The 24148-nt window shown below is 39.1% G+C and overlaps 1 protein-coding gene and 1 long non-coding RNA gene across 3 annotated transcripts in view; both read left to right on the plus strand.

Moving 5' to 3' along the window:
* The window catches only part of LOC131496270 (uncharacterized), a 31295-nt gene extending 20044 nt beyond the window's left edge, over window positions 1-11251 (plus strand). The window contains exon 3 of one of the 2 annotated variants that reach the window (XR_009254404.1): window positions 10948-11250. This is a non-coding gene — a long non-coding RNA (uncharacterized LOC131496270). Of the gene's footprint in view, window positions 1-10947 lie in introns of both variants that reach the window. The other variant, XR_009254403.1, reaches the window with a different exon arrangement.
* Window positions 11252-11766: 515 nt separating this feature from the next.
* KLHL20 (kelch like family member 20) overlaps window positions 11767-24148 on the plus strand; it is a 59363-nt gene continuing 46981 nt past the window's right edge. Inside the window, exons 1-2 of the mRNA XM_058701706.1 lie at window positions 11767-11894; window positions 12810-12873. Of these exons, the coding sequence (XP_058557689.1) occupies window positions 12851-12873 (23 nt within the window). The 5' untranslated portion in view covers window positions 11767-11894; window positions 12810-12850. The remainder of the gene's footprint in view (window positions 11895-12809; window positions 12874-24148) is intronic.

The raw sequence follows: 24148 nt of genomic DNA on the forward strand, positions 1-24148 counted from the left end.
TCTCCTGAGTATGAGCCATATTTTCCTGCTTCTTTGAATGCTTTGTAATTCTTAATTGGGCACCAAACATTGTGACTTTTACTTTGTTCCGTGTCATATAGCTTTTTTTTTTTTTTTAATTTCTATAAATATTCCTAAACTCTGTTCTGGATTGCAGTTAAATTACTTGGAAACAATTTGATCCTTTCAAGGTTTACGCTTAAGTCTTGTTACATAGTATCAGAGCAGCCTTTAATCTAAAGCTAAAGTTTCCCCACTACTAACACCAATACTCTCCTAAGTACTTTACCCATCTTGTGAACTATGAGAATTTTTCACTTTGGTGTGTGAGAATAATCCCATTATGTGCATTCCACAGATTGTTTCTTCTAATCCTTCCAGATAATATTTTCCCTGGCCTTAGATACTTTCTTCACATGCAGATGCTGATCAGCACTCAGATTAAGACTCAAGGGGGGTACAACCTTAAACTTACGCAATGTTATATGTCAATTATATCTCAGTACAGCTGGGAAAAGATTCCAGAGGAATCCTCTGGAACTCAGTGTAGCTCTTTCCTGTTTGGTACTCTGGGCTGCAGACTCAAGCTGCCATAGTCTTCCCAGACTCCTAACTTCATCTCATCAATTTAAGGCTTTCAGGCTCCACCTCGGTTGTCCTTCCCTGCTCTGTGGCAAAATCTCCATGCAATAACCTGGGGCAATAGTAGGATTCACCTTGTTTGTACCATCTCTCTAAGGGCTCACTGTTCTTTGCTGCCTGAGAGCTTGTTTCTTGTATTTTCCAGTTTTTAGTTGTTCGTAGTGGAAAGGGAAGTTTTGTCCTTGTTACTCTTTTTTTAATACACATTTTTATATCTTAATTATTTCATAGAAAATTATTCAAGATGACTTCTTCTGTGACCTGAGTCATTGAGTTTTCCATTGAATTTTTCACTTAAAAATTCAGGTAATTGTATTTATTGAGCATCTATGATGTGCCAGAGACTTCTTAAGTACTTTACATGTATTACAACCTTTATTCTTCAAGACAGGAAATAAGATAGCAAGAATATTTCTCACATGTAATTGTCTCTTATACTTTATAAAGAACATCCATATTTTCCTTTTTTCTAATTTTCAAAAGCTTTGAATTTGGGATCAACTGTCAAACCTAAACTGAACTATAATGTCTCCATTTATATAGAGCCTTCCCATAAAATATATAATGAAATCTGAACTTCTTACAGTACCCTACAAGACAATATATGACCTTGCTCTTGTCTGTTTCTCTTATTTCATGTCTGATACCATTTATAGCCACACTGGCCTTCTTTTTTTTTTTTAATTTTTTTTTAATGTTTATTTATTTTTGAGAGAGACAGAGACAGAATGCGAGTGGGTTAGGGGCAGAGAGAGAGGAAGACACAGAAGCAGAAGCAGGCTCCAGGCTCTGAGCTGTCAGCACAGAGCCCGACGTGGGGCTCGAACTCACGAGCTGTGAGATCATGACCTGAGCTGAAGTCAGTCACCCAACCAACTGAGCCACCCTGGCGCCCCTCACACTGGCCTTCTTTATGCTCCTTGAACAAGACAAATATACTTGTGCCTCAGGTCCTTCCCCTTCCTATTCCTTCTACCTGAAACACTCTTCTCCCTGCCTTCCACCTGGATTGCTTCTCTCTCATCTTTCTGATCTCAACCCACCTCTCCAAAGTACTTCCTTCATCATGCAATTTAAAGTAGCCTAGAGGCGCCTGTGTGGCTTAGTCAGTTAAGGGTCAGACTTCCACTCAGGTCAGGATCTCACAGTTTGTGAGTTCAAGCCCTGTGTTGGGCTCTGTACTGATAGCTCAGAGCCTGGAGCCTGCTTTGGATTCGGTATCTCCCTCTGTCTCTGCCCCTCTCCTCCTTGCAATCTGTCTGTCTCTCTCTCAAAAATAAATAAACATTTAAAAAAAATTTAAGTAGCCTCTAGGGGTGCCTGGGTGGCTCACTTGGTTAAGCGTCTGACTTCAGGCAGAGCTAAGATGGTGGAGAAGTAGGGGGACCCTACTTCCTCATCCCTCAAACACAGCTGTATTGAGGTCAGATCGCTTGGAACACCCAGGAAATCTATCTGCAGAGCGGTAGAAGGATCTCTATAGTTGGAGGCAGACAGCTTGGCAGGATCGAGGTGCATGTATGTGAATTGGGGGAGATAAAATGGCATAGGTACAGAGGGGAGGGAACCCTTTCTGTGTAGAGACAAAAGGGAGAGAAAGAGAGCTTCTAAAAGTCGGTATCAAGTTAGCACAAGAGGAAAACCTCTCCAGACCATGGACTGGGGAAGGAGAAATACAGAGAGTGCCAGTTTATAGTTTGCAAACAGTCGTAGGAGCTGAAATTCAGCGATTTCAAATGTGCATGACTTTCTCCAGAGCAAAGCTGGGAGCCGTGTGTGTGCTCCTGGGTAGGATGAGCCGGCCCCAGAGCACATATCACGGTGTAGTGATCTCAGGGGCGCAAGGGGAGAGAAAGATCCCTTCCCTCAAGTACTGTGGGAAGAGGGTTTATTGCCTCCCCAAGGACAAAAGACTCTGCAGGTGCCAGCCAAAAGTTCTTTTATCAGCAGGGCAGAGTGGCTCTACATCAGAACAGGGTCCGTGTGGTGCAGGGTCCTTTAAGACATCGGGGTTTGAATCCCAGCAGACACCTAGGCAGCTGGGGAGACTGGAGCAGGGCAAGCTGACTGCCCTTGCTATTCTGAGGGCTGCCTGAACAGCGTGGTTTAAGACACCCAGTCAGGGGAGAGACTGGGATGTGGCCATTTCTTCTCCCCTTCACCGACATGGTGGGACTTCAGGGAGCAGTGCAGTGGCCTCCAAGGGGAGATGACCTACTTACACAAAGCCTTGCCCCTTGGTGCCTGGTAACTGCTTACCTACTGGAGTAAAACTGACTGACCCAACGCAACCAGCCTCTCCTCCAGACCAACACAGCCACCCTCCCAGGGACCAACAGACCACTATTTTGGGTCCCCCCCACCTTTTACTTTTCTTTCTACCATCTTTTTTTTTTTTTTTTTTTTTTTTTTGAATCAAGCTCATAGTTTCTGATTTGATTTTGGTCAATTCTTTTTTTTTTTTTTTTTTTTTAAATTTTTTTTTCAACGTTTTTTATTTATTTTTGGGACAGAGAGAGACAGAGCATGAACGGGGAAGGGGCAGAGAGAGAGGGAGACACACAGAATTGGAAACAGGCTCCAGGCTCCGAGCCATCAGCCCAGAGCCTGACGCGGGGCTCAAACTCACAGACCGCGAGATCGTGACCTGGCTGAAGTCGGACGCTTAACCGACTGCGCCACCCAGGCGCCCCGATTTTGGTCAATTCTTATTGTGTGTGTGTGTGTGTGTGTGTGTGTGTGTGTTTCATCATACATTTAAAAAAATTTTTTTAAACATTTATTTATTTTTGAGAGAAAGAGACAGAGCATGAGAGGGAGAGGGACAGAGAGAGAGGAAGACACAGAATCTGAACCAGGCTCTAGGCTCTGAGCTGTCAGCAGAGAACCCAATGTGGGATTCGAACTCATGAGCAGTAAAATCATGACCTGAGCTGAAGTCAGACACTTAACCAACTGAGCCATGCAGGCACCCCTAATCAGGTATTTTTATTCTACTCTTTTAACACCTTTTCTATTTCTTCTTCCTCTTTATTTTCCTTTGTCTTTTTTTGGATTTAGCCTTATAGTTTTTTGATTCTCTGTTTGGTCTTCTTTTCTCCCCTTTCATTTTTCTCTTTTTATGGGATCAGCCTTCCCCCCACTTTTCCCTTTATTTCCTGGGTTACTTCAACAAACAAATCAAAGCACACCTGGTTGAAGGTCCAAACACTCCACCACTAGAAGCAAGGAGGAACTTTGCAGAGGACCAACCAGTGGGATAGAGGAGCCAAAATGCAACAACACAGTGCATGCAACACACACCAACAACACTTCCTGAAGTGCCAGGCCCTGGATAGTGTATGGCCCTTTTTTAATATAATAGTACTCGCAGGTGCCGGACACATAACGAGCTTTTAAAACATGCCAGAGACAGAAACAGCCAAAATGACAAAATGGAGGAATTCTCCCCAAAAGAAAATTCAGGAAGAAATCACAGCCAGAGAATTGTGTGTAACAGATATAAGCAATATATCTGGACAAGAATTTAGAATAACAGTCATAACACTAATAACTGGGCTCGAAAAAAAAAGCATAGAAAACACCAGAGAATCTCTTGCTGCAGAGATCAAAGACTTGAGAACTAGTCACAATGAGTTTTTAAAATGCTATAACTGAAATGCAAAATAGATACAGTGACAGCAAGGATGGAAAAAGCAGAGGGGAGAATAGGTGAAATAGAAGATAAAATTATGGAAAATAATGAAACTGCAAAATAAGAGGGAAAGAAAATTACTAGATTATGAGGGAGAATTGGAGAACTGAGTAATTCCATGAAATGAAACAATATCCATGTCATAGGAGGTCCAAAAGAAGAAAAATGAAAGAAAGGGGCAGAAGGTTTATTGGAACAAATTATAGCTGAGAACTTCCTAATCTGGGGAAGGAAACAGGCATCCAAGTCCAAGAGGCACAAATAACTCCCTTTAAAATCAATAAAAACCAGTCAACACCACAACATATCATGGTGAAACTGACAAAATACGAAGATAAAGAGAGAATTCTGAAAGCAGCCAAGGACAAAAGGGTAGACACATAAGGTTAGTAACAGACCTGTCCACTGAAACTTGGCAGGCCAGAAGGGAGTAGCAGGAAATATTCTGTGTGCTAATAGGAAAAATATGCAGCCAAAAATCCTTTATTCAACAAGGGTGTCTTAAGAATAGAAGGAGAGAGAAAGATTTTCCCAGAGAAACAAAAAGTAAAGAAGTTCATGACCACTAAACTAGCCCTGCAAGAGATCCTAAGGGGAGCTCCATGAGTGGAAAGCAGCAAAGACTACAAAGGACGATTGACATCACAAAAGTGAAATCTACAGATAACACAATGGCATCAAATTCATATCTTTCAATAATCACTCTGAATGTAAATGGACTAAATGCCCCAATCAAAAGACACAGAGTATCAGAATGGATAAAGAAACAAGATTCATCTATATACTGCCTACAAGCTACTCATTTTAGATCTGAGGACACCTGCAGATTGAAAGTGAGGGGATGGAGAACTATCTATCATGCTAATGGACATCAAAAAAAAAAAAAAAGCCAGAGTAGCCATACTTATATCAGACAAACTAGATTTTAAAACAAACACTGTAACAAGAGATGAAGAAGGGCATTATATCATAATTAAGGGGTCTATCCATTAAGAAGAGCTAACAATTGTAAATATTTATGCCCCCAACACACCCAAATATATAAATCTATTAATCACAAACATAAGCAAACTTTTGGATAATAATATCATAATTGTAGGAGACTTTAATACTCCACTTACAACAATGGACAAATCATCTAGGCAGGAAATCAGTAAGGAAACAGTGGCTCTGAGTGACACATTGGGCCAGAAGGACTGGCCATTTCAGAACATTTCATCCTAATGCAGTAGAATACACATTCTTCTAGAGTGCACATAGAATGTTCTCCAAGATAGATCACATTTTGGGTCACAAGACAGCCCTCAACAGGTATAAAAAGATTGAGATCATACCATGTATATTTTCAGATAACAACACTATGAAGCTTGAAATCAACCACAAGAAAAAATTTAGAAAGCCCCCAAATATATAGAAGTTCAAGAACATCCTATGAAAGAATGAATGGGTTAGCCAGGAAATTAAAGAAGAAATTTAAAAATACATGGAAGCAAATGAAAATGAAAACATGACAGCCCAAACCCTTTGGGAGGCAGTCATAAGAGGAAAATACATTGCAATTTAGGCCTATCTCAAAAGCAACAAAAGTCCTAAATACACCACCTAACCTTACACCTAAAGGAGCTAGAAAAGGCACAGCAAATAAAGCCCAAAGCCAGAAGAAGAAGAAAAATAAAAAAGATTAGAGCAGAAATAAACAATATAGAATCAAAAACAAAAAACAGTAGAACAGATCAATGAAACTAAGAGCTGGTTTTTTGAAAGAATAAACAAAATTGATAAATCCCTAGCCAGACTTCTCAAAAATAAAAGAGGACCCATACAGATAAAACCATGAATGAAAGAGGAGAGATCACAACCAACACCACAGAAATACAAACAATTATAAGAGAATACTATGAAAAATTATATGCCAACAAACTGGACAATGTGGAAGAAATGAAAAAATTCCTAGACACTCATATCCTAGCAAAACTCAAACAGGAAGAAATAGAAAATTTGAACAGACCCATAACCAGCAAAGCAATTGAATCAGTTACCGAAAATCTCCCAACAAATAAGAGTCCTGGGCCAGATGGCTTCCCAGGGGAAATCTACCAGACATTTAAAGTAAAGTTAATACCTATTCTTCTCGAACTATTCCAAAAAATAGAAATGGAAGGAAAGCCTCCAAACTCATTCTGTGAGGCCAGCATTACCTTGATTCCAAATCCAGACAAAGTCCCCACTAAAAAGGAGAATTGCAAGCCAATATCTCTGATGAACTCAGATGCAAAAATTCTCAATAAGATGCTAGCAAATTGAATTCAACAGTACATTAAGAGAATTATTCACTATGATCAAGTGGGATTCACTCCTGGGCTGCAGGGCTGGTTTAGTACTTGCAAATCAATCAACATGGTACACCACATTAATAGAAGAAAGGATAAGAACCATATGATTCTTAGATGCAGAAAATGCATTTGACAAAAATGGCATCCTTTCTTGATAAAAACCCTCAAGAAAGCTGAGATAGTAGGAACATACCTTAACATCATAAAAGCCACACATCATGAAAGGCCCACAGCTAATATCATCGTTAGTGGGGGAAAACTGAGAGCTTCCCGCATAAGATCAGGAATGAGACAGGGGTGTCCATTCTCAGCACTGTTGTTCAACATAGTATTGGAAGTCCTAGCTTCAGCAATCAGACAACAAAATGAAATAAAAGGCCTCCAAATTGGCAAAGAAGTCAAACTTTCACTCTTTGCAGATGACATGATACTCTGCATGGAAAACCCGAAAGACACCACCAAAAAACTGCGAGAACTGATACATGAATTCAGCCGAGTCACAAGATATAAAATCAACATATAGAAAGTGGCTGCATTTGTATACACCAATTATGAAGCAACAGAAAGAGATATCAAGGAATCGATACCATTTACAATTGCACCAAGAACCATAAAATACCTAGGAATAAACCTAACCACAGATATAAAAGATCTGTATGCTGAAAAGTATAGAAAGCTTATGAAAGAAATTGAAGACACAAAGAAATGGAAAAACATTCCATGCTCATGGATTGGAAGAACAAATTATCATTAAAATGTTGATACTACCCAAAGTCATCTACACATTCAGTGCCATCCCTATCAAAATACCACCAGCATTCTTCACAGAGCTAGAATAAACAATCCTGAAATTTGTATGGAACCATAAAAGACCCTGAATAGCCAAAGCAATCCTAGAAAAGAACATCCAAGCTGGAAGCATCACAATTCTGGACTTCAAGCTGTATTACAAAGCTGTAATCATCAAAACAATATGGTATTGGCACAAAAACAGACACACAGATCAATGGAACAGAATAGAGAACCCAGAAATGAACCCACAAATACATGGCCAACTAATCTTTGACAAAGCAGGAAAGAATATCCAGTGGGAAAAAGACAGTCTCTTTAGCAAATGGTGCTGGGAGAACTGGACAGCGACATGCAGAAGAATGAACCTGGAACCACTTTCTTACATCATACACAAAAATAAAATCAAAATGAATAAAAGACCTAAATTTGAGACAGGAAACCATCAAAATCCTACAGAAGAAAACAGGCAACAACCTCTTTGACCTCGGCCACAGCAACTTCATACTTTACATGTCTCCAAAGGCAAAAGAAATAAAAGCAAAAATGAACTATTGGAACTTCATCAAGATAAAAAACTTCTGTACAGCAAAGGAAACAATCAACAAAACTAAAAGGGAACCAACGGAATGGGAGAAGATATATCAGACATATTGGATAAAGGATTAGTATCCAAAATCTATAAAGAACTTAGCAAACTCAACACACAAAAACCAAATAATCCAGTAAAGAAATGGGCAGAAGACATGAATAGACACTTCTCCAAAGAAGACATCCAAATGGCAAGCATACATGAAAAGATGCTCCACATCATTCATCATCAGGGAAATATAAATCAAAACCACAATGAGATACCATCTCACACCTGTCAGAATGGCTGAAATTAACAACTCAGGAAACAGATGTTGGTGAGGATGTGGAGAAAGAGGAACCCTTTTGCACTGTTGGTGGGAATGCAAACTGGTGCAGCTGCTCTGGAAAACAATTTGGAGGTTGCTCAAAAAATTAAAAATAGAACTACCCTATGACCCAGCAATTGCACTACTAGGAATTTATCTAGAGGAGAAAAACTGCTGATTCAAAAGGGCATATGCACCCCACTGCTTATAGCAGTGCTATTGACAATAGCCAAATTATGGAAAGAGCCCAAATGTCCATCAATAAATGGATAAAGAAGATGTGAATGGATAAAGAAGATACACACACACACACACACACACACACACACACACACACAATGGAATACCACTTGCATATGTATATGTATACATATACATACAATGGAATACCACTCGGCAATGAAAAAGAATGAAATCTTGCCATTTGCAACAATGTGGGTGGAACTGGAGGGTATTACGCTAACTGAAATAAGTCAGAAATATATGATTTCACTCATATGTGGGATTTGAGAAATTCAACAGACGAACATAGGGGAAGGGAAGGAAAAATACGATAAAAACCAAGAGGGAGGCAAACCTATAAGACTCTTAAATACAGAGAACAGAGTGAGGGTTGATGGGGGTGGGGGTGGAGGGGTGTGTTAAGTGGGTGACTGGCATTAAGGAGGGCACTTTTTGGAATAAGCACTCGACGTTATATGTAAGAGATGAATCACTGGGTTCTACTTCTGAAGCCAAGACAACACTGTATGTTAACTAACTTGAAAATAAATTAATAATAATTTTTAAAAAAGATCTGACTTTGGCTCAGGTCATCATCTCACCTTTCGTTAGTTCGAGCCCGGCATTAAGCTCTCTGCTATCAGTGCAGAGCCCACTTCCAAGCCTCTGTCTTCCTCTCTGTCTGCCTTTCCCCTGCTCGCGTGTGAGCATACTCTCTCTCACTGTCTCTCAAAAATAAATATTTAAAAATAACAACAACAACAGAAATAACATAGCCTCTCCCCACGGATGAACCTTGAGGATTTTATGCTAAATGAAATAAGACCAAGAAAGACAAATACCATATGATTTCACTCATATGTAGAATCTAAAAAACAAAACAAACAAAAAAGCAGAATCAGACGTATAAATACAGAGAACAAACTGATGGTTGCTAGAGAGAAGGAGCATGGGGAAATGGGTAAAATGGATGAAGAGGAGTTAGAGACACAGGCAACAATTCTGGAATGAATGTCATGGGAACAAAAGGTACAGTATAGGGAATATAGTCAATGATATTGTAATAGTGATGTAACAGGACAGATAATAGCTACACTTGTAGTAAGCATAGCATAATGTATAGAGATATTGAATTACTATGTTGTACACTGAAAAGTAATGTAACATTGTGTTACCTATTCTCAAATAAAAAATTTTTAATAAAAATAAATAAATAGGGGCGCCTGGGTGGCTCAGTTGGTTAAGCGTGGGACTTCAGCTCAGGTCATGATCTCTCAGTTTGTGAGTTCGAGCCCCGTGTGGGGCTCTGTGCTGACAGCTCAGAGCCTGGAGCTGCTTCGGATTCTGTATCTCCCTCTTTCTCTCTCTCTGCTCCTCCCCCACTCTCATTCTGTCTCTCTCTCTCAAAAATAAATAGTAAACATTAAAATTTTTTTAAATAAAAATAAAAAAATAAAGTAGCCTCACCTTGCCTTAACTAATCACTCTCCCTAACATCACTCTGTTTATCTTCTTCCTTACTAGCATTTGCCACTGACTGGAATTATTTTGCTTATTTACTTGTTTATTGTCTACATCCTTTTACATGAATTAGTATGCTTCTGGCTGCAGGTATTAGAAACCCCCAACTCACTTTAAAATATGAAATTTATTATCTTACATAACTAGAAGTTCAACAGTAGGGCAGTCTCTGGGCAAGGAAGGATGAGTAGTTTAAAAATGACATTCAAGGACCCAAATTCTTTCAGCCTCTATGTTCTACCATCCTTACTCTCTAGCTTCACTCTCCTCTGGCTTCTCTCATGGTTGCAAAATGGTTGTAGTGGTGCCAGTTGTCACATCCAGACACAACAATGGCCAGAGAGAAAAGATGCTATCTCTTATTGCATCTCTTCTAAATTTACTAGGAAGTCCTCAGTCCCCATTAGATTCCCTCTGATTTCTCACTAGTCAGTATTGGGTCATTTGCTTGGAGATGATTTAGATCAACTACTCATAATGGAAAACAACCACCATAACCACATAAATGATCACTAGAGCTTTAGGATGTTGTCTATCTCATTCATGATTGTATTTCCAAAGCCTAGTGCAGTACTTGGCATGCAACAAAATTGGCATCTGTTGAATGCCTACTAAGTGTCAGACACACAACATGATCTTCATTATAATTTCTTTCTCAAAACAACTTTATACAAGGGCATTATTATTCTTTTACACAAAGAAAACTAATGCTTAGGAGATTAAGAACTTTGACCAAGACCACAAAGTCAGTCACAGCACTAGGATTTCAAAATATGGGGGTCTGGATCTAAAGGTGACACGTTTCCCACTACAACCTAATTAACAGAAGGTATTCTTTCTCTTTCAGAAACAACTGGACAAATATGTCAATCCCATGGGAAGAACAGCTAAAGAAAATCTGGCTAAATTCATGCTTAGCCTACAAGATATCAGGAAAACAGCAACAGTCTTTCACTGATACTACTGAAACTGAGTCCCCGACCTTATCACTTGTATATTGTCTAAATGTGTAGTAAAAAATCAGATGGCTGTGTGGTCTGGTAAAATCGGGCAGAGTACAAATTGAAAAAGAATTTTTCACACAGAGGAAGTGTTTGAAATGTCTGCATAAAGTGTTTGGACAAACACTTTTTGTTTTTCTCCTGCTAATCTGTTTGTCCTTGGTGAAGTGTTTGGATAAAACTCTGGTATCTTGAAAGCTAAACTGTGGGAAATCTGGAAGGTCAGGTCTATTTCTGATTTGGCTGTGTATCCCCAGCAGCTTGCACATTGCAGGAGCCTAAGAGAGATATGTCAGCCCCGCCTACGCACGCGTCAATCATACACTCCACAATGAGGGGCAGCATTGTGCCTATACGGTGCAATAGGAGACCTACAAGCTACGGATAAATAAAAACTCCTAGCTTTTTGTGACTACACCCATTTTTCTATTGCCTTCTGGTGGGGAAAACAAAGAAGAAAGAAGGAAACTTCGGTATTCAAATACTGTCAGATCAGCTGTGAACTTGCAAAGTGGTCATCCTCAGGATTGGAGGAAGTGGCTAAGAGGACGGGCAGTCTTTGAGGCGATCCGAATCTCCGGCAAAGGGCGCGGCTACTTCCTGAGCCGCGCCGGAACCTTTTGGCGGGCTGTATGAGTTCCAGAAGGAACGATTTAGGAACAGGACCGCTTCCGCTGCTGAAGAGACGAGAGGGGTGGGGAGGAAATAGTTTGAGGATCTGATCCTGCCTGCGCTAGCGGCGGCAGTGGAGCAGGCAGAGGGGGCGGCGGCAGAGAAGAAAGTGACAGAGCCGGTGAGTTAGCCGCCTTAGAGCAGGAGTCAGTGGACAGCGCCCAGAACTTGCTTTGCAAATCTGGTCCTAAGTTGCTGAGCTGCCGGGTGGGGTAGGGGGCCGTGCTTCGCCCGCCGCCTGTCAGTGGGCGCCGAAACGGGGCTTTTGGGGCGCTGGGGCTGGGCCTCGCGGGGCACCAGACTGCGCTCTAGCTGGCTGACACCCCTACCCGGGAGCCCTGGGGGACGCTGGGGTTCTTACCCTGCACAGCTTCCCCGGACAAGAGCTGGAATTCGGGGGAAGGAAATGGGTACTGTGCGTCCCATTTAACCCTCGGGACCTACCGAGGTCTTGCCAAGTGGGTGGTGGACATTGTTTCGGGCACTGAACGAAGGGCTTGTAAGGAGAATGTTAGTCTGGAACCAGAGCTCTGCTCCGTTCGTGCTGCCCGACTGTCGGAAGCGGAGTCGAGTCGTTTGTTTTTAAAGGCAAATGCCGCCCCCTGCTCCTGTCACTTCGGGACAAGTTAAAGCTTCAGATCCGTTGTTAAGCCAGCGTGTTCCCTATCCAGTCTATCCTCTTATTACTTCTGTGGGTAAATGTGTTCTGTAGGTATACTTGATAGTGAGGCCAAAAGTTAAATGTCTTCAAGCACTTTTTGAGGAGAGGCCAAAGCTAACCTAGCAATCAGGACTGTATAAGCGCGCTTTCCTCACTTTCACTTATAATCGTTTTAGCTTTCCATGTCTATATCCAGACTGAGGATAGTCATCTTAAAGGCACTAAGGTTATGACGGTGCAGATGCAAAAGGCCTGTGGTATAATATGATATAAAGGTTTTTTTTTTTATCACTGAACGAAATGATTATATAGAGATTGTTACTGGAAAGATCAGAAATAGTTTTTTATTAAGTTACTGCTTTTCTGTTGTCTTAGGTTCGGCTGTAGAGTGTGGTGAAGGATACTTTTCATGGTGCATGGAAGGAAAGCCAATGCGCAGGTAGGCTTTTAGGAAGAAAACCTTCAGTTTCACTGATTGAAATTCAACATGGAATAATTCAGGACTTCATTTAATTTTTTGAAAGGGTTTTCAAACTTTACCAAATTCTGCTGGAACTGATGATTCTTGTTCTAAAATAAATCAAAAGTATTATCTAGAATTAATCACATTTTAAATAAGAGCCCGATATAGTACCTACATGTCTAAAGAACGTTATGAATTTTACGTAGTTGTTAACATTTAAATTTTCCTTCTTGCATGGTAATTTTTGTGATAATCATTAAGTGTGATATGATACTCTCTGAGTTCCTTAGTCTTCAATTCTCTATAGAATGTAGAAGATTCTGTTGCCATTGAAGAATAATAATAATTTGTAATACACTGTACATATACCTAATTATGGTTTGGCCTATTTTATTGGTGATCAATAGTACATTTGTTCTGTTAATTAAAATAGCTGCATTGCAGGAAAGATTCTTGGGGGACTGAAAAAGGTAGTGGACATAATAACTTAACCCATAGAAAAATGGAGCAGAGTGTAAGATTATATAGACAATCATAAGCCCTCCCAATTCTAAAGTTGATAATGTTTTTTCTTAATATTTTCTAACAAATAGATCTAGAGTCATCAAAACAAAATCAGCCCAGTTCTTTTTCTTTGTTCTTTAAACTCATTTCACATTTATTGAACTGTATGTAATCATTTGTTACTTAGCATCAAAGAGAAATGGCTCTGGCAGAGCCAGAGAAGAGAAGAAAACATTTTAGGAGAAGAAACATTAAATGATGGGGGTATGACTTATGACTTAGGACCAGGAACAAGAATATATATTGTTTTCCAAATCTGTTATTGATTTTTTGATTGACCTTGAACTGTTTACCTTCTCTGTGTCCCAACTTATTTTTCTAATGTATCTGACCAGGATATTGGGAACTAATGAATGCTTTCAAATGCTTTGAGATCTCCAGATTAAAGATGATATGATGTAACAAATGTCAGTATCTTATTTGTATCAAACTTCATGTAGGAATAATATTTGACTGCAGAGTACATGAAGAAATTAACATCTATTAAATGCTTTACCACTTTATCCTTTATCATGGTTGCAAAAACCACTGATTGCTTCTCTTCCTCATTGCTTCTGTTCCTCACCTGCCATAAATGTCATATCTTATGTAATTGCTAAAATAAGAGCTTATTATTTTTTAAAAAGAGAAGGCACAGCGTGGGAATGTCTTTGGTTTATCAGTAATTTCTATATAAAATATTCACTTAATCACTCATATCTACATGCTTTTTTTTCTTGCTTTATTATATAATACAGCCAGTTATTCAAAATCATGTTGAGAGAATTCTTGTGCCATTAATTGTCAAACTACAGCTCTTTCTTCATCACCATCACTTGGCCAGAGCCTGGCCTACCCATTGATCTCGGATTTAATTTTACATTTGCTTACCTTTCCCTGCTTGGCTGTCATTCTTGTAGCTGCAGCCCAGAAGGCAGTCTCTGTGCAGTAATGTTGGTTTTATACTTAGCTGCTATTGGAGAAGCTTTGAATAAGAAGTAACTCTATTAAGATTATTTGAATACACGTTTATTCTCCCTACTAGAGAATTTTGAGTCTTCTATACCTTTGCATCCCTGGTGCCTAATGATTCCTGAATAATCATTTAAATGACTAAACAGTACCTGAAGGCTTTTTCCCTGCGTGCTACCTGCCAAAAAATATGAACAAGAAAAGGCTGAAAACAAGTTCGTTAAAGGTATTTTAATGCTTAATTACAAAGTTTTATGAAATTGATTGACATCTTACTAGTAAAGCTTCATTGAATTCATTTAAATAGCCATTATGTGTACAGATACAAAATGTAAAAGATACAATAAGATGGTCAGTGAAAAGTAAGTCTCCTAATGCTGACCCCAGCTCCCAGTTCTCTTTATAGGCAACCACTACAAACAGTTTCTTATTCATTTTTCATAAACATAATGGACATACAAGCATACACAACAACTCTCCTTTTCTAAAAACACTAATGTCAGCATACCACACACATTCTACTATATCTTTCTTTTTTCACTTCACACATTATCTTGTAGATTATGACAAGTACATATAGACCCATCTTATTCTTTTTGCTAGCTACTTAGTATTTCATTGTCTGTAAGTGCCATATAGTTAACCAGTCCTTTTCGGAGACACTTAAAGCTATTTCAATATTTTGCTATTATAGCCAGTCTGCAGTGAATATCCTTGCCAGTTGTTTTTGCCCAAATGTGTATGCATAGAATAAATTCTTAGATGTAGAATTGCCCAAAGAGTATGTGTGTTTTTAAATTTTGGTAAATATTGACAAATTTCCTTCCTTAGAGATTATACCCATCTAGTCTCACCAAAAATATGCCTGTTTCCCAACATATTATTTTTTAATGTTTCTTTATTTTTGAGATAGAGAGACAGAACGTGAGCAGGGAAGGGGCAAAGAGAGGAGGAGAGACAGATCCAAAGCAGGCTCCAGGCTCTGAGCTGTCAGCACAGAACCCGATATGGGGCTTGAACCCACAAACTGCAAGATCATGACCTGAGTTGAAGTTGGATGCTTAATGGACTGAGCCACCCAGGCACCCCTAAGATATTATTTTTTAATCATGTATTTCATTTAGAGATACTAAATCATTTTGCAATGTAATTATTTCCTTCCTTAAATATATGAATAGGAAACTGAGCCTGATTTTATTAGGAATTGATTCGTTCACTCGCCAAACATTTCTATAGAACTGATTATATGCCCATATACTGTATATATGCAGATGAAGAGATGGAAAGACATGTGAATAGACACCATACTACAACATGAACAGAATTTTAATAGAGATGTAAACATAGAGAAGGGAACTTCTGCTCTGTGAAGATGAGGAGAGCTTCACAGAGATGGTGATATTTGAGCTGGATCTTCTAGAAAGGATAAGGATTTGCTTTAAAGTAAAGAATGTACTTTAAAAGATACAAATTTAAAGAAGGAAGTTAATTAAAGACCCCATAAACAGAAGGAACATCTGTGCTGTGCCCCCACCTCAAAAAAAGACACCAAGATCTGCAAGTATATGACATGAATGGAATGGTGAGTATATCTGCAGTGTAGAGCATGTGGGGGCAGAAAAAGTGAAACAGGGAAAAATCATAGAGAATTAGGCTGCAACCATGGGAAAGAGTTCAGCTTTATCCTCTAGGTATTTAAGAACCAGTGTACATTGTTATATAGATTAGAATTGTTCTTGGGGCTGATCTTTGGGAGGAAAGGGCATAGACTGGAAAGAGGGAAGAAATGATGGCAAAGAAACTAATTACAGGAGTTGTGGTGGTTTAGGTGAAACCCGACGACAATTGGAAGTAGATCTGTGGCAGTAGGGATTGAGAGAAGAGGATGGAATTAAGACTTTGTCTAATAGTGACATCAAAAGGATTTGGTGGATATAGAATAAGGAAAAGGTAGCAGCATAAATGACTCCAAGGATTTCAGCTTGGTAAACCAGGTGCTGCCATGATGAGGTCAAAAATACAGGAAGAGGCACCAACAGGTTTCAGTAAGCCAGAAATAGTTTCTCTTTCATACGTTTTAAGATTGTTATGTCTAGGAAACCAGCCAACAGAGATAGCCAGCATATAACTGGAATATGGGTTTGGGACACAAGAGAGCAGAAGAGATGCAAAAAATTGCGCATCAGCAGCCCACAGAATGTTCTTGAAGTTGTAGGCATGAATGAGGGTAGAACAGAAAAGGGGGATGCCAAGGACAGAACCTCAAGATCAGATGAGCTTCTCCTTGCTTCAAACAACAATAACAATCCCATTCAGGTCTCATATCTTTAGAATTTCCTATTTATTTTAATCCGTCTAAAATGCATGTTTAAAAATAGTAGTGTAAAATGTACCTGCTAGTGTAAAATGACTCTTTCTTGGTGTGGCATGCACTGTAGGTTAGCTTGCTGAACAACTGTTCTTCCTTTCCTTTACTATATAGAAACAGGAACATAAAATATTATGCTTGGTATCATCATCTTCTTTGCATTTGAGACGGCCGTATAACACAGTGCTGCCAATGAAATGTCAGCAGAAGCTGCTAAGAGGTATCCTAGGGAGGCCCTGGCTGTCCTGACGTAAAGGGAGGCTAGCTTGTTTGCATGCTCTTCCTCCTTCATGCCTTGATGGCTGGACCAATCCTGATATTCATTTTACCCGATAAGCAGGGATGAGGTATTTTAGGGCTAAAGCATTTATGACCTGTTTTCAGATTAAGGGGTTACAGCCTGGCTTCCTGGTATGGAATCAGGTATGGAATTTATGTAGTGCTAGTGGGTGCCCTCCTGGTAAGCAGAGCTGGCACTTTGGGCTATTATTTCTGTCTTAAGGGTTTTTATACTACTATCTGTAGTTTTCTCTTTTTTCGAGCCTGCTTAGGACTTTAAATAATGGTCAGTTTAGCTGAATCTTTTTTGTTTGTTTGTTTTTTTAAGAGAAGGCTGTTAATTTCCGAATGAACTTTTGAAGTACAAAGGGAGAGATGTTCATTTAGGTAGGGAGCACAATTCCAGGCTAAGAAAAGATTTGCAGGTCTTTGGACTAGGAGACAAAACTTGATTATAAATGCTTTAGAAGCAGAGACTGTGTTTTCTAAACTTTTTATAGAAAATGGCTCTTGGGGCGCCTGGGTGGCGCAGTCGGTTAAGCGTCCGACTTCAGCCAGGTCACGATCTCGCGGTCCATGAGTTCGAGCCCCGCGTCAGGCTCTGGGCTGATGGCTCGGAGCCTGGAGCCTGTTTCCGATTCTGTGTCTCCCTCTCTCTCTGCCCCTCCCCCGTTCATGCTCTGTCTCTCTCTGTCCCAAAAATAAATAAAAAACGTTGAAAAAAAAATTAAAAAAAAAAGAAAAGAAAATGGCTCTTGACTCAACTAAGAATATTACTTTTGGAGTAAAAGATCTAAGGAATGTGTGACACGGTAGCTCTGAAATTTGAGGGTGGCTTACACATTTTGGGTGGGTAGAGGTATCAGTGTTCGTGGAAATTACCCATCTCTTTACCTACCCCACATTTCCTTGACTTCCTAGATTGTTGGGACTTTTAAAACAAACTCTTAACTATAGAGTACAAACATAAATAAATACATTCTTGTGGGGCGCTCAGTTGGTTGAGCGTCCAACTTCAGCTCAGGTCATGATCTCACTGTTCCTTAGTTCAAGCCCCACGTCAGGCTCTGTGCTGACAGCTCAGAACCTGGAGCCTGTTTCAGATTCTGTGTCTCCCTCTCTCTCTGCCCCTGCTCATGCTCATGCTCTGTCTCTCTCTCAGAAATAAACATTAAACATTTTTTTGATAAATAAACAGATACATAGATACATACATACATTCTTATGACTTTCACCTTTACTTATTTTGACTATTCATTCCTACTCACACTGAGAAAAACTTTCTCTCTGGGATAATAAGTCTTCATAACTTGTTTTCTGAGAATGACCTCTGGAATGCCACTCTATCAGTTCAACATGCCTTTGCCCCTACTGCTTCTGCAACCACTTCAACCATTTTCTACCCATCACGTAACTCCCTAGATTGTGTGGCATCTCCCAACTCTTGATTAGTGCAAGCATTTATATTCCTTGATTTGGACTGCTGATTACTGCTAGAAAAAAGAAGCCATGGGAATTCGTGCTACTTTAATCAGAATCTTTAATATTTGAGCCAGGGGTGCCTGGGTGGCTCAGTCAGCTAAGCATCCAACTCTTGATTTTAGCTCAGGTCATGACCTCACAGCTTATGGGATTGAGCCCTGCATCTGGCTCTGCCCTGACAGCGTGGAGCCTGCTTGGCATTCTCTCTCCCCTTCTCTCTTTACCCCCACCCCCTACTTTCTCTCTCTCCTCTGTCTCTCAGAATGATAAATAAAAAATAAACAATTAAAACATATGTTATTTGAGCCAACAGTGTTATCCAACAGTAAATCTGTAGGTCCCTGGTTAATGCTTACTCATTCCCCAGTTAACGCGTACTCGCTGCCTGAAGCAGCTGTGTCACACCTTCATGCATTCTCTCATGACCCTGTCACTACCCCTCTCACTGGCAGCAATGGCCTGCTCCCCCAACTTCACAGAAAAAATAGAGGCCATCAGGTATGAACTTTCCCAAGGCCCTGATACCTCCTTACCACAAAATAAATGTATCTGTTTCCTCATTATTTCCGCCCCCTTACTCCCTTCCTCTGATCTCTTATGTAAGCCTTTCTACCTTTTGTCAAAGAGTCATTCCTCTGTATTTTGGTTCTGTATACTCCCCCTCTTCAAGGATCTCGCACCATCATTTATTCTCTATTATTTTTTTAAATTGCTCCCTCTTTCTCATTCTTCATTTTAGTATATATCATTTTCTAGTCTTCTTCCACTTTAAACTGACATTAAAGGTCTCTTCTTGTCACAGGCAAACTTCATTTTGGAAATACTCCATACCCAGTATCTCTTTCTTTACCTTCATTAACCACTGCCATTGGAAACTTCAGGTTTTTACTGAAAATTTAGGGATAATGAAGTTTTTTGACTATTCACTATTTTCTTACTGGCTGTCTCCCCTTAGATCACAACCTGCCACCATTTTTATCAGTGCCCCCCTTTCCTTTCCCCTGTGTTATAATTCTCCCTTCTCAATTATTGTTACTTTATTATAGTGAGCAGTTTAGTCTCTTTGTTACAATCCTGATATCTCTAGTAGAAGCAGTTAAAAAACAAAATCTTACATCTTTAGATCATATTGAATGTGTGGCATGGCTTCACATAAGACAGAGTGGTAGGGACTGTGGCGAACTAAGAGTATAAGCCCTCCTGATGGTACTCAAATGCAATTTCAATTTCAAAACAAAACAAAACCTGTAAGCAAAACCCTTCTGATGGTCTTTGTCATTCTAGGGGGACCTCACCTTGCCTTTCATAATTAAAGGGCCTAAATACTTGTTTTCTCAAAAGCAGCATCTGTCTCTGAAATAAATGCTGTTCCTTTCCCCAGAATGTAAAATAACAATAATTGAAAATTTATTATAGCAGTTTTTTTCTTCTCACTATGTAGAGATTCAATTGTAGTAATTATAGTTTCTTAAACTGATTCCATAATATCTGATGTTTGCCTTGTAGAATTGTTTAGATTTATTGACATTTTGGGTAAGTGAATCAATCCTTCTTGTTTAATTTATATGTTTGACAATATGTTTATATGTTTTACTTTTTTTTCCCTTTATAGCTGCATTTTGAATTCTTGCTTTCCCCACTCTGTTAATTTCCCTTCAACTTAGGTCAGTATATTCTTTTTGTAAAAACTGACTTCCACTGAAAAAGAGATTTTTATTTTATTAGATTTTATTAAGTCAGTTATTTATTCACATTTTAATGTGTTTAAAATTACCTGCTTGCTAAATACAGATTCTAGAGTCATATCACCAGAGATTCTGATTCTCTAGCACCTCAGGAACCTGCATTTTTATTAAGCACCCTCATATATCTGGTGTCAAAGAAACACCGTATTTGAAAAGTGAATATAACAGCCTAGTGGGAATTGAACAGTCAGTAAAGAACAGTATCTAGTCTTCTCACAGTTTCATTTCATTTGAAAGAAAAGCCACACATTCGGACCATGATCTTAAATCTATCAGTGCCATGTTTAGAAAATATGATAATAATGGAGGAAGACCCTCTATATACAAGAGTAGTTGGGGGTGCCTGGGTGGCTCAGTTGGTTAAGCGTCTCTTGATTTCAGCTCAGGTCATAATCTCCCAGTTTTTGAGATCAAGCCCCACGAAGCTCTGCTTCAGATTCACTCTCCCCCCACCACCTAGCTCCTCTTCTACTTACACTCTGTCTCTCAAATCAAAGTAAATAAACATTTTTTAAAAATATTTTTTTTAAAAAAGACTAATTTACTAGTCAAAGCAAGAGTAAATTTCTAAATTCAAGTTGGTTAGGAAATTTAGAATGCGTGGCTGGTTTTACCGTTTCACATTTTAACTACCATGTTTTTGGTATCAGAATGCTTTGGGCTGAAAGTCCTGACTCAGACTAGCATAATCAACATGGAAATCTTTTATTTACATAACCAGAAGGCCAGAGGTCGGGGTGGGCTCCAAGACTGGTTGATGCAGTGGCTTGGTAATATCATCTTGGACCCAAGTTCTCTGTCTCTCCAGTGTAGCTTGTGCAGTGTCGGCTTAATCCTGCCCTAAAATTGGTCTCCCATCCCACTACCACCTACCAGTGTAGAATGCTGCATTCTTCCTTGTTAATGCCCTGCAGAAGAAACTCCCTAAATTATGGAATGTAAATCTGTTCCTGTAATTTGATGACCAGCTTAGGTAAGAGAATGCCATCAGTTAATTGATTTGAAAGAAGTCAGGATTCATCCTTAAAAACATGGTCATCTTCCCCTGAAGCACATGGCTAGAGGAGGAACAAAATCAAGATTATGTTAAAATTTGAGAGAGTTGATGGTAAAATATGGTATTAATAGAATTTATCTTGAAGTTATGTTTTTCATCAGTGCTAAAAGAATACAAAATCTGCTAAAGTTATTATTAGCAGATTTTATACCCTTTGGTTTTAGATAAACTGATTCTTTCCCAGAATTGACAGAGTCTTCCGGGGAGAAGGCAAAAGCTCTGTTTGGTCTCCCTAGTTTGTTAAATGTGGATAGAGTCCAGAATAATCCTTTTCACTTGCCTCCTTAAATCTTAAAATACATATAGATTAATCTTGTAAATTAAGTTAATAAAAATGTTATTTGAGTTCAGTTGCTTTTTTGTGTATATTTGTAATGTCATTTGTTCAATATTGGAATAAAAAGCCACAGATTGAAAAAGCAAATAATTTGAGATCTTCTTGTTTTTCTAGATGAATTTTTACTTGGACAATAAAGCTTGCCGCCCTAAGATTTAATTAAAACCTTTCTTAGGGTTCTGTCTTGGGGAGCAGATCACACCTCAGTTTACCATCCCACCCCCAACTCTTTAGAGTATTTATTTCATCAGACTCCAAACAAAGAAGTTGTGAATATAGATGTGACAAGGTGTGAACACAGTCTATTTCTAGGACCCTTATTATAACTTCCTTTCAAAAGGTGCCCAGAAAAATGTACCAAAAAACTCGCTTTTCTGCCAGTAGAATCCCGTGGTTGTAATAAGAATAATGGAGGATGTGCACTCAGAGTTTTAAAAGTACACATTTACAAAAACAAATAGCAGAACCATAGGAGAAATAACTTAGTGTATAGAATTAAATATGGCTTCTAGAATTAAATTGCTAGAATTAAATACAGCTTCTCAGAACATTTAAAATGAGGTAATCCCTGTTGTCACTGCTTCTCATTCTCCTAAAAGGGCAGTGTGGTCCAGCCATGTGGCAATATGCTTGCCTTTTTTTCCCTTCTAAGAATGACAACCACATAAATCAGATTACCAGAGTCATTTCTGTTTCAAACACTCGATCCAGTTGCCTAAGATAGTTTGGAATTATAAGGCACTGACTTCAAAGTCAGAGGACCTACATTCAGACAAATCCCAACACTGTCACTCTTTGTGAGGTAAGTGTAATTATCCCTGTTACAAATAATTAACTTGAGGATCAGGAAGTTAAGCAATTTGCCCAAGATTATACCTAATAAGTAATGGAGGTAAGGTTTGAACCTGGCTACAAGCTTGCCTGGCTACAAACCTGGTTTTGAGAGAATGAGACAAGAGTTCGGAGGGTATAATTTATTTTGGCAGAAAGAAAAGTTAAATTCATTTAACAACAATTTAGTGAACACTAGACCCCGGTATTGGGATATAGCAGTGAGCAAAAGAAAACAAGGGCCTTGTTCTCATTGATCTTATATTCTAATTAGGCGATAAAACCAATATAGTATGTCAGGAGGGAATATATTTATGAAGAAAATTAAAGGGTATAGAGTGGTAGAAATAGGAGATACTATTTCATGTAAGGTGGTGTTGGGGAGAAGGAATTTACTCTGCCCTTCGAGGTCCTTCAAGCTGGACTTAGAATCAAATTAACAATGAGACAATGAGGAAATCAAATTCAATAGCATTTGTAGAGGGAATCCACACAGACATGGAAATCCCAAAGATAGGCAACATTATGCTTATGTGAGCTAAGGCAAGGGGTATTGGACTGAGGGTACAAAGGAGAGAAATACCATTAGAAGGGAAAGATGTTTGGAAAACAAAGGTATCCTATTCTGCAGATTAGTTTCTTAGATAAAGAGAAATCTCTGTCAATAGCTGTCTTCCTGGTAAAGCAGGCAGTTGAAGGGGAGGTGAAGAGCTTTTTCTGAATCTGCTGGGTTTGGATTGCTTTTATTTACACACACACACACACATATATATATATATATATATATATATATATATATATGTAAATATATATACGTATATATATGTAAATATATAAAATCTATTTTTTTAAGTTTATTTACTAAAAGAGAACAGGGGTGGGGCAGAGAGAGAGAGGGAGACAGAGAATCAATCCCAAGTAGGCTCCACACTGCCAGCACAGAGCCCGATGTGGGTCTTGAACTCATGAACTGAGATCATGACCTGAGCCGAAACCAAGAGTCAGATCCTTAAGCGACTGAGCCACCCAGGTGACCCAGGATTGCTTTTAACTCAATGTTCATGCCAAAGTGTCCCATCTTTAGATGGCCTGCCCTTGGCCCCTACAGTTGTGTGATAAGTTGGCATTTGAGCAGAGATCTGAAAGAAATGACAGAGTGAGCTTCATAAATATTTGGGGGAAGAAACTTTCAGGAAGAAGGAATAAGAGTCTGAAGCAAGAGAAGTCTTGGTATGTCCCAGAAAATATCAAGGTAAGTCTGTGTGACTAGAGAACAGTGGGCAAGAAGAAAGCAATAGGAGATGAATTCAGAGAGCGAGCCAGGGGAAGAGTCATGTCGAAGCTGGTAAACCTTATATTCTTTGTTTTTGACTGAGTATTTAAAGCATTTTAAGCAGAGGAGTGGTGTAATCTGACTTTTCTAAACGATCAGTTAGGTTCTTTAGAGAAGAGAATATAAATTGGCAAAGGTGGAAGCAAGAAGACTATGAGACTATTACAATGTTAAAAAAGGGTGAGAATAGCCTGAATTAGGGTGGGGCTGGTGAAGATGTAGAGAAATAGTTGGAATCTAGATATTATTTGGAGCTAGAATGACAGGATTTGCTGATGGATTGGGTTTGAGAGTGTGTGGAAGG

The sequence above is a fragment of the Neofelis nebulosa genome, chromosome 15, assembly GCF_028018385.1.
Source record: "Neofelis nebulosa isolate mNeoNeb1 chromosome 15, mNeoNeb1.pri, whole genome shotgun sequence".
Taxonomy (NCBI): Eukaryota; Metazoa; Chordata; class Mammalia; order Carnivora; family Felidae; genus Neofelis; species Neofelis nebulosa.